Below are 14,671 nucleotides of genomic sequence, written 5' to 3' on the forward strand. Positions count from 1 at the left end.
AGCTGACCTGGTGAACTGTAAGTGCTGTTATTGTGAAGTGGAAATGTCTAGGAGCAACAACGGCTCAGCCGCAAAATGGTAGGCCACAGAACCTCACAGAATGGGACCGCCGAGTGCTGAAGCGCGTAGCACGTAAAAATTGTCTGTCCTCGGTTGCAACACTCACTATCGAGCTCCAAACTGCCTCTGGAAGCAACATCAGCACAAGAACTGTTAGTCGGGAAGCAAAATCAGCAAAATAACTGTTAGTCGGGAGCTTCATGAAATGGGTTTCCTTGGCCGAGCAGCCGCACACAAGCCTAAGATCACCATGCGGAATGCCAAGTGTTGGCTGTAGTGGTGTAAAGCTCGCCGCCATTGAAGTCTGGAGCAGTGGAAATGAGTTCTCTGGAGTGATGAATCACGCTTCACCATCGTGCCAACTGTAAAGTTTGGTGGAGGAGGAATAATGGTCTGGGCCTGTTTTTCATGGTTCGGGCTAGGACCCTTAGTTCCAGTGAAGGGAAATCTTAACGCTACAGCATTCAATGACATTCTAGACAATTCTGTGCTTCCAACTTTGTGGCAACAGTTTGGGGAAGGCCCTTTCCTGTTTCAGCGAGGTCCATACAGAAATGGTTTGTCGAGATTGGTGTGGAAGAACTTGACTGGCCTGCACAGAGCCCTGACCTCAACCCCATCGAATACTTTTGGGATGAATTGGAACGGTGACTGCGAGCCAGGCCTAATAGCCCAACATCAATGCCCGACCTCACTAATGCTCTTGTGGCTGAATGGAAGCAAGTCCCCACAGCAATATTCCAACATCTAGTGGAATGCCTTCCCAGAAGAGTGGAGGCTGTTATAGCAGCAAAGGGGGACCAACTCCATATTAATGCCCATGATTTTGGAATGAGATTTTCAAAGAACAAGTGTCCACATACTTTTGTATATTAAGCCTAGCCTACACAGTTGTTGATTTTTATGAAATGCTCCACACATGACATACTTCCGCCCAAAAAACTCTGTTTTTAACTATTCCTGTACTGCCCGTTCCTGTGGACTGTTGATCCTGTCCCGTCCTGTCCCGAACTTGACTCTAGAACTTGACTCCCATTCCTACCAGAATCCTGCGGGACCCGCAAGACCCACGTGAGTCCTGTTCCCGTGTCAACCTCTACCATGCACTACTTTTTCTCACTGAGGCATAATGGATCACCATGCCATAATGACATATTTACTAATTATGATATATTCTGTTTTAGCATGCATTGTAACATAATGTAGACACCAGTGGCTATACTGGTAAATACGTGTTTGCGGTTTTCCTGTGATGTCCTTTTTAAATGTGTGTGTGTGTGTGTGTTTGTGTGTGTGTGTGTGTGTGTGTGTGTGTGTGTGTGTGTGTGTGTGTGTGTGTGTGTGTGTGTGTGTGTGTGTGTGTGTGTGTGTGTGTGTGTGTGTGTGTGTGTGTGTGTGTGTGTGTGCGTGCGAGTGCGTGTGTTGCAGCCTTGGGAGTCCCAGTCATTCTGCAGTACGTTTCCCTATGAGACAGTGTGTGCTGACTCCTGGGGTCAGTCTCTGTTGGTCGCCACGGAAGCAGCAGGGGTCATGATGATAGATGGTGAGGTCATCACACTGAGCTTGTAGAATGAAATGCGCTTTATAATTACAGTGGACTCTTTTTTTATTATAACTGTCATATGCATTATTCAATTATCACTTGAATATCACCAAGAATATCAATGATTCAATCAGCATTGATGTAGTCATAAAATTCAACTCTTAACATTATACTTTCCCTATATTTCAGCTGTTGATCCACTTCTTTCAAACCCAACTCCATATTAATACCCATGAATGAGATGTTCAATGAGCAGTTGTCCACATACTTTCGGTCATGTAGTGTATCTCTCTATGGGTTGAGCACTGTCTGTGTCTGACTGTGTGTTCAAAGAGATTATACATGCCTGTTTACTGTACTGGATATAGAAAAATTTGAATATAGAAGTTCCTTATTTCCACTGTGGTTGAACTCCCCTTCTGGTGCTTCCTCAGAGCACTGAGTAACAGATGCACAAACACACACACATACACGCACGCACGCACGCACGCACGCACGCACGCACGCACGCACGCACGCACGCACGCACGCACGCACACACACACACACACACACACACACACACACACACACACACACACACACACACACACACACACACACACACACACACACACACACACACACACACACACACACACACACACACACACTGTGATCATCAGGTCCCCACTGGGCCCAGCCATATGTCCCATGACTGTCTGTGTGTGTGTAAGTGTCATTCCATGCGTCATGTACTGTTTGGGTCATTGAGGATCCAAATAAAGAACTGTGAGTATCCATGCATTTATGTATATCCATAGATTTCTCAATCTCAAATGTGTGTGTGTGCGTTCGTGTGTGTGTGTGCATTCGTGTGTGTGTGTGTGTGTGTGTGTGTGTGTAGGGGTCCTCACCTCATCTGATGAGCCATTCTCCACTCGGAAGCGGCCCGCTCTCTGTATGGCTCCATCTGCATCACTGGAGATCAGCTAGATGGGATGGAGGAAGAGAGAGAGAGAGACAGAGAAATAGGGAGAAAGAGAGAGAGAGAGAGAGCGAGAGAGAGAGAGAGAGAGAGAGAGAGAGAGAGAGAGAGAGAGAGAGAGAGAGAGAGAGAGAGAGAGAGAGAGAGAGAGAGTGTAACAGAAAGAGAGAGAAAGAGAGAGAGAGAGAAAGAGAGAGACAGAGAGAGAAAGAGAGAGAAAGAGAGAGAGACAGAGAGAGAAAGAAAGAGAGAAAGAGAGAGAGAGAGAAAGAGAGAGACAGCGAGAGAAAGAGAGAGACAGAAAGAGAGAGACAGAGAGAGAAAGAGAGATAGAGAGAGAAAGAGAGAGACAGAAAGAGAGAGAAAGAAAGAGAGACAGAGAAAGAGAGAGAGAGCAAAAGCAGAGCGAGAGAGAGAAATGTAAAAATAAAACTTTATTGGCACAATTCATCTAATGTACTGTATAGCGAATTCAAACACAAATGATCAAATAAAACACTGCAAGCAATACTTAAAGCTAGCACAATGTCCCATTCCATGTGCCACAGGGACAGAGAAAGAGGGAGAAAGAAACCGAGAGAGGAAGGGAGGAATAGGTCAGACACACTAACATGAGACAATGAAACTACACAGAACAATAAAGAGGAACGTATGACAGCCATCATTAGCTTTTGCCAACAACAGTAGCTAGCTAAAGTCCTACTACCAATGGATCTGAACACACCATGTCTGGATCCCAAACAGCACCATATTCCCTATATAAAGCCTCATAGGGCTCTGGTCAAAAGCAATGCACTATGTAGTTAATAGGGATCCACCCCATGTTATAGGACAATATTCTTCCCCTTTAAAACCATCAACATTTTCCCTTTTTTAATAATCCTCTTCCAACCTTCCTACACATCCACTCTATTCTTCTCTGGTTCCCCATTTCTCTTACTATTTCCTCCACCCCCTTTTCCCCCGAAAACTCCCTCTCCTTTGTCGCTTGATCAGTTTTTTCACTCGTCGTCTCTCTCTCTCTCTCTCTCTCTCTCTCTCTCTCTCTCTCTATGTTTTACTCATCCGCTGCTTGCTGACTTTCTACTCAGGACAAGAGAGACAGAGACAGAAAACTAGGGAGAGAGCAAGATAAACGGAGAAAGAGAAACTGCAAAGCATAAGCGAACAGAGGCTAACAGAGGCTAACAGAGGCTAACAGACCTTTGAGATCACTGCAAGGGATCTGACACAAATTCAGGTTTATAGGGCAGTGCCTACATTTCTCTACCCCTATCCCTCAGCAGTTTACCAAACAAGTTGTGGGGTGACCGCTTGTTGTTTTTCGATTCCCAGATTTCCTCTTTAAGGGGGCAACATTAATAAACACTATCAGACAAAAAAATGACTAATCATGAGTTAATGAGTGATACGCATGCTTTTTCCTTGGCCAGTTCCCGGGACACAGATTAAGCCTAGTCCTGGACTAAGAAGCATGCTCAATGAATGATCTCCTGATCTCTGTGTTGGGGAAATTTGCCCATAGGCTGGGATTTTATCCGATTGCGCTTTGTGGACAATGCGCCATTTAAAGATGCACTATGCAGAAATCGCTCCGCTATTTCCTGGTTGCAAAAATGTGAATAGTTCACCTAATTTCAGTTTATGTGACAAAACATGCAAAAACGAAAACGTGCACCCAGGGGGGGCCCCCAGGACCGAGTTTGGGAAACCCTGCTGTAGAGAATCATAGTACCATCTAAACTGCTATGAAATATACTTTGCATAACCAAAGATATAGTGATTTCAGCTGTTTGAAGCTGGTGTACAAAACCGAAAGTAAAAAACACAAAAACTTAAGAATGGGAAGCATAGAAATAGCGCACATAGAACAGATCTACCACTTCTTAGACTTGCTTTCAATGAGAGTGAATCTTAACCATAGTAATTCCTCCCCTTCCTCCTCGGTGTTGATGTCTGGTGTTCTTGGTACTAATAATGATGCTGGCTTTTGTTTACAATGGCCCTGTAGTCACAATACAGTACCAGCTGGGGCCAGCTACAGCCACTGTGGTGTGTGTGTGTGCGTGTCCCTGCGTGTATATGTATCTGTGAATATGTGTTTGCACGCCTGCATGCGTGTGTGTGTGTAAATGTGTCTCTCTCTATGTGTGTGTGTGTTCAGTACTCTCCATCCCCAGATAAAGAGCAAGTAGCCATGATGCCAGCATCACCTGTCTCTCCATCACCCTGACATCTCTTCTCACGGTGGAAACATGACATCCCTCTCTCCTCTCCTCCCCCCATTTTCTCCTCTCATCCCCCTTGCCCCTCAGACCGCACAATACCTGGTTGCCTGGCAACCCAACACAGAACCTCTCCTCTCTGCTCTCTCTCCATCTTCCCCCTCTACTTGGCTGCTCTTTTCCTCCTTCGTATCCTCTCTGATCCCCCTCTCCTCCTAACTGTCACTTTATGCTCTCTTTCTCTTTCTCTATCTCTCTTCACCCTTTCCTCTGTTGCTCTATTCCCTCTCACATCTTTCAACGTCTTCTCCATCTCACCCCCCCCCTCTCCCTCTTCCCTCTCCTCTCTCTTCTGTCATTCTCTGACCAATATAGGGTTGTTCTCTGCCAAAGTGTCACAAAACTCAGCACAGTTCTGGCACACCGGACTCTCTCTGCAGGCATGGTGTTTGTGAGAGTATGTGTGTGTGTGTGTTCTGCAGCAGATGGTATGTAATGGTTAGAAGAAGCCAAAAGGAAGACAGGAAGTCCAGGAACATGTGAGTGTGAGAGTGTGTGTGCATGGGGGGTTGGAGATCATTCAGTCCCAGCAGCTTTCAATGTCTACGCTGCACTGCACCTCTAAGAGACTAGGAAATTGTATCCACTCTTACACACCATATGTCAGGGCTATTTAACTACAGTATATTCTTACAGGGGCCAGACATTTTCTACATGGGATTATTCTTCCTAAAACCGGTATAAAAAACTATGCACAAACATAATTATAGTCTTATAAAGCACTTTAAAAAAATTTTAATGTTACTAAAAGTTCATTTTAAGTGATTTAACATTAGCCTGATTCAGTGCATCAAATAATGGAACATTCAGAAAGTATTCAGACCCCTTGACTTTTTCCACATTTTGTTATGTTACAGCCTTATTCTAAAATGGATAACATCGTTTTCCCCCCTCATCAATCTACACACAATACCCCATAATGACAAAGCAAAAATAGGTTATAGATTTTTTTGCAAATCTATAAAAAATAAAAAACTGAAATATCACAAGAAGTCTCTCTCCCCCCGCATCAGTAGAGAACGGATCCCTATAACAAACTGCAGCACCTAAAAATCTCGTTGCAAAGTTAGCTTTCAGTTTATCTAAAAACTCCGACATCACAGGAATGAGTGATCTGTACATTCAACATGCACGGCACTTACACTCTATGGGGGTGCCACAGGGTTCAATTCTCGGGCCGACTCTTTTCTCTGTTTATATCAATGATGTCGCTCTTGCTGCTGGTGACTCTCAGATCCACCTCTACACAGACGACACCATTTTGTATACATCTGGCCCTTCATTGGACACTGTGTTAACAAACCTCCAAACGAGCTTCAATGCCATACAACACTCCTTCCGTAGCCTCCAACTGCTCTTAAACACTAGTACAACTAAATGCATGCTCTTCAATCGATGCTGCTGGCACCCGCCCACCCGACTAGAATCACTACTCTCGGCGGGTCTGACCTAGAGTATGTGGACAACTACAAATACCTAGGTGTCTGGTTAGACTGTAAACTCTCCTTCCAGACTCACATTAAGCATCTCCAATCCAAAGTCATATCTAGAATCGGCTTCCTATTTCGCAACAAAGCCTCCTTCACTCATGCTGCCAAACATGCCCTTGTTAAACTGACTATCCTACCGATCCTTGACTTCGGCGATGTAATTTACAAAATAGCCTCCAACACTCTACTCAGCAAACTGGATGTTGTCTATCACAGTGCCATCCGTTTTGTCACCAAAGCCCCATATACTACCCACCACTGTGACCTGTACGCTCTCGCCAAACCCACTGGCTCCAGGTCATCTATAAATCACTGCTAGGCAAATCCCCGCCTTATCTTAGCTCATTGGTCACCATAGCAACACCCACCCGTAGTCTGCGCTCCAGCAGGTATATCTCACTGGTCATCCCCAAAGCCAACTCCTCCTTTGGCCGCCATTCCTTCCAGTTCTCTGCTGCCAATGACTGGAACGAACTGCAAAAATCTCCGAAGCTGGAGACTCTTATCTCCCTCACTAACTTTAAGCATCAGTTGTCAGAGCACCTTACCGATCACTGCACCTGTACACAGCCCATCTGAAATTAGCCCACCCAACTACCTCATCCCCATATTGTTATTTATTTTGCTCATTTGCACCCCAGTATCTCTATTTGCACATCATCTCTTACACATCTATCATTCCAGTGTTAATACTAAATTGTAACTATTTATTGCCTTACCTCCATAACTTGCTACATTTCCACACACTGTATATATATTTTCTGTTGTATTTTCTTGACTTTATGTTTTGTTTACCCCATATGTAACTCTGTGTTGTTGTTTTTTATCGCACTGCTTTGCTTTATCTTGGCCAGGTCGCAGTTGTAAATGAGAACTTGTTCTCAACTGGTTTACCTGGTTCAATAAAGGTGAAATAAAAAATAAAAATAAATAAAACACAAATGACTGATGATTGGCTGAGAGAAATTGATGATAAAAGGATTGTGGGAGCTGTTTTGTTAGACTTCAGTGCGGCTTTTGACTTCGATCATAGTCTGCTGCTGGAAAAACGTATGTGTTATGGCTTTACACCCCCTGCTATATTGTGGAAAAATAGTCACCTGTCTAACAGAACACAGAGGGTGTTCTTTAATGGAAGCCTCTCCAACATAATCCAGGTAGAATCAGGAATTCCCCAGGGCAGCTGTCTAGGCCTCTTACTTTTTGAGTAAAGCCAGTGTGTCTATGTATGCGGATGACTCAACACTATACACATCAGCTACTACAGCGAGTGAAATCACTGCAACACTTAATAAAGAGCTGCAGTCAGTTTCAGAAAGGGTGGCAAGAAATAATTTAGTCCTAAATATTTCAAAAACTAAAAGCATTGTATTTGAGACAAATCATTCACTAAACCCTAAACCTCAACTAAATCTTCTAATGAATAATGTGGATATTGAGCAAGTTGAGGTAACTAAACTGCTTAGAGTAACCCTGGATTGTAAACTGTCATGGTCAAAACATGTTGATGCAACAGTAGCTAAAATGGGGAGAAGTCTGTCCATAATAAAGCGCTGCTCTGCCTTCTTAACAACACTATCATCAAGGCAGGTCCTACAGGCCCTAGTTTTGTTGCACCTGGACTACTGTCCAGTCGTGTGGTCAGGTGCCACAAAGAGGGACAATTGGCTCAGAACAGGGCAATACGGTTGGCCCTTAAATGTACACGGAGAGCTAACATTAATAATATGCTGAAAGTAGAGGAGAGATTGACTTCATCACTACTTGTTTTTGTAAGAAGTATTGACATGCTGTTTAAACTACTAGCACACAGCTCGGACATCCATTCATATCCCACAAGGCATGCCACCAGAGGTCTCTTCATAATCCCCAAGTCCAGAATAGACTATGGGAGGTGCACAGTACTACATAGAGCCATGGCTACATGGAATTCAGGTAACTGATGCAAGCAGTAGAGTCAGATTTAAAAAACAGATAAAAATACAGCTTATGGAACAGTGGGGACTTTGAAGAGACACACAAACAGGTACAGACACACGCATACACATACACAAGCTAACACACACTCCCTACACACACATACACATGGATTTTGTATTGTAGATATGTGGTAGTAGAATAGTGGCCTGAGGGCACACACTTAATGTGTTGTAAAAAGTGTTATGAAATGTAATGTCATGTAATATTTGTTATTGTATATAACTGCCTTAATGTTGCTGGACCTCAGGAAGAGTAGCTGCTGCCTTAATGATGATCATTAATAAATACAAATACATATATAGAAAACAAGATGGCATAATATAGTTGCGCAGTGTAGGGAAATGGAGCATTTTGGTTGTGTGTATTACGGAAGTTTTGTTTGGCTTCAAATCAAAGGAGAAAATAACATTTATTTTAAAAAGAAGTCTGTTTTACAATCATGTCAATAACTGTTTTATCCCTCCTCTCATCAAGCATTTTTGCTAGATGAACTACCAGTAAAGAGTTTGGACACACTTACTCATTCAAGGTTTTTTCTTTATTTTTACTATTTTTTACATTGTAGAATAATAGCGAAGACATCAAAACTATGAAATAACACATATGGAATCATGTAGTAACCAAAAAAGTGTTAAACAAATCAAATAGCCACCCTTTGCCTTGATGACACCTTTGCACACTCTTTGCATTCATTCTCTCAACAAGCTTCATGAGGTAGTCACCTGGAATGCATTTCAATTAACAGGTGTGCCTTCTTAAAAGTTAATTTGTGGAATTTCTTTCCTTCTTAATGCGTTTGAGCCAATCAGTTGTGTTGTGACAAGGTAGGTGGGGTATACAGAAGATAGCCCTATTTGGGAAAAGACCAAGTCCATATTAGGCAAGAACAGCTCAAATAAGCAAAGAGAAACGACAGTTCATCATTACTTTAAGACATGAAGTTCAGTCAATACGGAAAATATCAAGAACTTTGAAAGTTTCTTCAAGTCGAACGCAAAAAACATCAAGCGCTATGATGAAACTGGCTCTCATGAGGACCACCACAGGAATGGAAGACCCAGAGTTTCCTCTGCTGCAGGGGATAATTTCATTAGAGTTACCAGACTCGGAAATTGCAGCCCAAATAAATGCTTCACAGAGTTCAAGTCACAGACACATCTCAACATCAACTGTTCAGAGGGGACTGTGTGATTCAGGCCTTCATTGTCGAATTGCTGCAAAGAAACCACTACTAAAGGACACCAATAAGAAGAATAGACCTGCTTGGGTCAAGAAACATGAGCAATGGACATTAGACCAGTGGAAATTTGTCCTTTGGTCTAGAGTCCAAATTGGAGATTTTTGGTTCCAACCGCCGTGTCTTTGTGAGACGTGGTGTGGGTGAACGGATGATCTCCGCATGTGTAGTTTCCACCGTAAAGCATGGAGGAGGAGGTGTTATGGTGTGGGGGTGCTTTGCTGGTAACACTGTCTGTGATTTATTTAGAATTGAAGGCACACTTAACCAGCATGGGTACCACAGCATTCTGCAGCGATACACCATCCCATCTGGTTTGAGCTTAGTGGGACTATCATTTGTTTTTCAACAGGACAATGACCCAACACACCTCCAGGCTGTGTAAGGGCTATTTTACCAAGGAGAGTGATGGAGTGCTGCATCAGATGACCTGGCCTCCACAATCCCCCGACCTCAACCCAATTGACATGGTTTGGAATGAGTCAGACGGCAGAGTGAAGGACAAGCAGCCAACAAGTGCTAAGCATATGTGGGAACTCCTTCAAGACTGTGGGAAAACATTCCAGGTGAAGCTGGTTGAGAGAATGCCAAGAGTGTGCAAAGCTGTCATCAAGGCAAAGGGTGGCTATTTGAAGAATCTCAAATATAAAATATATTTTGATTTGTTTAACACTTGTTTGGTTACTACATGATTCCATATGTGTTATTTCATAGTGTTGATGTCTTTAATATTATTCTACAATGTAGAAAATAGTGAAAATAAAGAAAAACCCTTGAATGAGTAGGTGTGTCCAAACTCTTGACTGGTACTGTATGTGTTTGCTTTCTTGTGGCGGTAATCGCAGAGAAAAGCAACTATCTCCTCCCTAAGCTCACATAGGCTGCTCTCTTGACAGCGTTATTACCCTTGCTTAGCCACCGAACATCATTATTTATAAGTAGATCATGATGCTCAGCAGACCATGAAACCAGTGATGTGTCAGGCTAGATGTTGATCTTATAAAGTCTATGATAGCCATAACTGAGTCTGTGGTGTTTTTTGACTGCTGAGTTAAGCGCAAAGCATGCTCTGGTGTATCAGGCTGTGTAGTGATCTCATCTGCGGTCAAAGAGCCGATAGGCAGGCAGACAGACCTTGTACCCCTGTTGGCAGCTCTGATAGGCTGTAACTGGTATGTTGGCACTTAATGGGCGGGACTACGGGAAAACAGATTCTCCCATTGGAGAATCTTGATCAAGGGTTGCCATAGCCCTGCCATATGTAATGTAATTAATATAACACTGTGCATTAGGCCATGTACAGTGGGGAAAAAAAGTATTTAGTCAGCCACCAATTGTGCAAGTCCTCCCACTTAAAAAGATGAGAGAGGCCTGTAATTTTCATCATAGGTACACGTCAACTATGACAGACAAAATGAGGAAAAAAAATCCAGAAAATCACATTGTAGGATTTTTAATGAATTTATTTGCAAATTATGGTGGAAAATAAGTATTTGGTCAATAACAAAAGTTTCTCAATACTTTGTTATATACCCTTTGTTGGCAATGACACAGGTCAAACGTTTTCTGTAAGTCTTCACAAGGTTTTCACACACTGTTGCTGGTATTTTGGCCCATTCCTCCATGCAGATCTCCTCTAGAGCAGTGATGTTTTGGGGCTGTCGCTGGGCAACATGGACTTTCAACTCCCTCCAAAGATTTTCTATGGGGTTGAGATCTGGAGACTGGCTAGGCCACTCCAGGACCTTGAAATGCTTCTTACGAAGCCACTCCTTCGTTGTCCGGGCGGTGTGTTTGGGATCATTGTCATGCTGAAAGACCCAGCCACGTTTCATCTTCAATGCCCTTGCTGATGGAAGGAGGTTTTCACTCAAAATCTCACGATACATGGCCCCATTCATTCTTTCCTTTACACGGATCAGTCGTCCTGGTCCCTTTGCAGAAAAACAGCCCCAAAGCATGATGTTTCCACCCCCATGCTTCACAGTAGGTATGGTGTTCTTTGGATGCAACTCAGCATTCTTTGTCCTCCAAACACGACGAGTTGAGTTTTTACCAAAAAGTTATGTTTTGGTTTCATCTGACCATATGACATTCTCCCAATCCTCTTCTGTATCATCCAAATGCATTCTAGCAAACTTCAGACGGGCCTGGACATGTACTGGCTTAAGCAGGGGGACACATCTGGCACTGCAGGATTTGAGTCCCTGGCGGCGTAGTGTGTTACTGATGGTAGGCTTTGTTACTTTGGTCTCAGCTCTCTGCAGGTCATTCACTAGGTCCCCCCGTGTGGTTCTGGGATTTTTGCTCACCGTTCTTGTGATCATTTTTACCCCACGGGGTGAGATCTTGCGTGGAGCCCCAGATCGAGGGAGATTATCAGTGGTCTTGTATTTCTTCCATTTCCTAATAATTGCTCCCACAGTTGTTCTCTTCAAACCAAGCTGCTTACCTATTGCAGATTCAGTCTTCCCAGCCTGGTGCAGGTCAACATTTTTGTTTCTGGTGTCCTTGGACAGCTCTTTGGTCTTGGCCATAGTGGAATTTGGAGTGTGACTGTTTGAGGTTGTGGACAGGTGTCTTTTATACTGATAACAAGTTCAAACAGGTGCCATTAATACAGGTAACGAGTGGAGGACAGAGGAGCCTCTTAAAGAAGAAGTTACAGGTCTGTGAGAGCCAGAAATCTTGCTTGTTTGTAGGTGACCAAATACTTATTTTCCACCATAATTTGCAAATAAATTCATTAAAAATCCTACAATATGATTTTCTGGATTATTTTTTTTCAATTACAGGCCTCTCTCATCTTTTTAAGTGGGAGAACTTGCACAATTGGTGGCTGACTAAATACTTTTTTCCCCCACTGTACATTCCATTCCAGTGACTGCAGGTTTAAACACCAGTGTGTGAGAAGTGATTGAGACTGGGCATATAGGGATGAGCTGGAGAAATCATAGCTTCTCTACTCCAACAAGCACATTCAATGTGGCTGTAAACAAATCTAATGTGTGTGTGTGTGTGTATATGTGTGTGTATGTTTGCATCGGTTACCAAACCTTGTATCTGTACTGTTATTCAAGTAAATGTGTTTTTGTAAAATGTTCAGTGGAAATTGTTAAAAGTAGTCCTTGTGCATAGTTTGGATTGTTTAACTTTGCAATTCCGTTACCTTGGAATTGCCCATCTGTGTGTTTCTATGCGAGCATGTGTGTGTGTGTTTTTATATTTGTCTGTGAATTTGTATGTGTGCATGTATGCCTCTCAGGAGAGTGATGTCCCTGGTAGTGATCCCTCAGACGGTATATTTAGACAAACACTTTCTCTCCATGGGAATCTTTATCTCTCTGACCACAACTTGTGTGTGTGTGCGTGTGTGTGTGTGTGTGCATGCGTGCTTGTGTACATATACGTAAGTGTGTGTGTGTGTGTGTGTGTCAGTAGTGTTGAATCCTGTCTGGTTGTGTGTGTGAGTGATGAATGGGGAGTGAAGGTCTGATCGGTGCTCTCTCATCTCTTCTCTCCTCCTGCAACATTAACTGTCCAATCGCAGGATAATGGAGGGAAAACCAATGCAGCGTGCAGGGAGAGCACCGCACCATCTCCTCTGAGTGTGTGTGTGTGAGAGAGAGAGGTAAATAGTAGGTGTATGAATTGGTAAGTGTGTGTATGTGTGTGTGTGAGTGACGCATATGCCCCTGCTTCTAAATCATGCAACAGCAGAATGGCAGAGGAGGAAAAGCCTGCACTCTCATAATTCCCTGTGGACCTGCTGTGTGTTCGATTCAGAGCAGGATGGAGGGAGGGAGGGAAGAGGGGAGGAAGCGGGGGAGCCCTCCCTGCTACGCTTTAGCAAACACCAATAAAACACCTCACCACCACAAGAGACGGGTAGATAGAGGGGAAAAAAAGAGAGAGAGAGAGCGAGAGAGAGAGAGAAGAGAGAGCGAGAGAGAGGGGAAAGTGGTGGTGCATGAAAAGAGAGAGTGACATATACAAAAAAGAAGGGGACAGAAAGAGAGATGGCGCATAATAAGCAACAAAAAGCAGAATGATAAAAGAATAATAGCTGTCTATACAGTGGGTAACCCCATGGGTGAGAGTGCAAGGATTAGTGGGAGCCTGCGTGGATACGCACGCACGCACACACACACACACACACACAGAGCACTCAAAGCACACACACACAGAGCACACACAAACAGAGCACACCGCTTAAATAGCTCCCATTTTGGGACGCGGCGCAAACATTTTACAAACACAATTGAGCCCTCAGTGTACTAAGAGGGGCGGATTTCCCCGTAGGCCTGCAGGAGAGAGGAGAGGACTGCAGTGTAGATAGAGATGGAGGGGGAGGGAGGGAGGGAGGGAGGGAGGGGGAGATGTTGAGAGGGAGAGAGTGAGTGAGGGAGAGAGAGGAAGGGATAGAGAGAGGGTGAGGAAGAGGGGATGAGAGAGGATAAGAGTAGAGGTCTTCTCGGGTCCAACCCGAGGAAAATCTGGCACGGACCCAAATGAACCCGATAATTTAATAAAGGGGGGACCAGGACGCAAACTGACCTGAGAACAATCAGACCCGAACCCAAATGTACCCGACGATAACCAGACCTAGACCTAGATCTCTCCGACTAGAACAGACCCGATTAGACCCGAGTGACCAAAATAATATGTTGAGACCCGATGACCCGATGACAATCAAACAGGAGGAAAAAGTTGGAATATTGGACTGCTCGGGTCCCGGGTCGGATAATTGATCTCATCAGAGTGGCTGTTTATGCACACTCACGCGGGTCAGTGGAGAGAGAGGGAGAGAGAGAGGTTAGGAAGGAGTGACATACGAGATAAAGAAAAAGGAAGGGAGAATGGTAGAGTCAGTGACTACAAGCTGGACTGCTCAAAAAGGGAAGAAAGAGGTGGAGAAAGAGATAAGCGGAAAGGGGGGAGAGCGAGTGTTAGAAAGAGAGAGAGAGACAGCTGTTATCAGCAGCAGTAAGACAACAGTTGCTATTGACAGACAAGAGACGAGTAGAGACTGAGAATGAGCAATGAGACATCCCATTTAGTCTCTCCTACACAATGGCAATCTACACAACACATACTGCATTTGCAACT

At 43.9% G+C, this 14,671-nt stretch overlaps 1 protein-coding gene across 7 annotated transcripts in view; it reads right to left on the reverse strand.

Annotated features, from left to right (window-relative positions):
- The window catches only part of LOC121541442 (GTPase-activating Rap/Ran-GAP domain-like protein 3), a 168,338-nt gene that overhangs the window by 55,126 nt on the left and 98,541 nt on the right, over positions 1 to 14,671 (reverse strand). For all 7 annotated transcript variants that reach the window (XM_041850451.1, XM_041850448.1, XM_041850446.1 and 4 more), the window contains exon 3: positions 2,500 to 2,574. In XM_041850451.1, the coding sequence (XP_041706385.1) occupies positions 2,500 to 2,574 (75 nt within the window). The remainder of the gene's footprint in view (positions 1 to 2,499; positions 2,575 to 14,671) is intronic.

The sequence above is a fragment of the Coregonus clupeaformis genome, chromosome 27 (genome assembly GCF_020615455.1).
Source record: "Coregonus clupeaformis isolate EN_2021a chromosome 27, ASM2061545v1, whole genome shotgun sequence".
In the NCBI taxonomy this organism is placed as follows: Eukaryota; Metazoa; Chordata; class Actinopteri; order Salmoniformes; family Salmonidae; genus Coregonus; species Coregonus clupeaformis.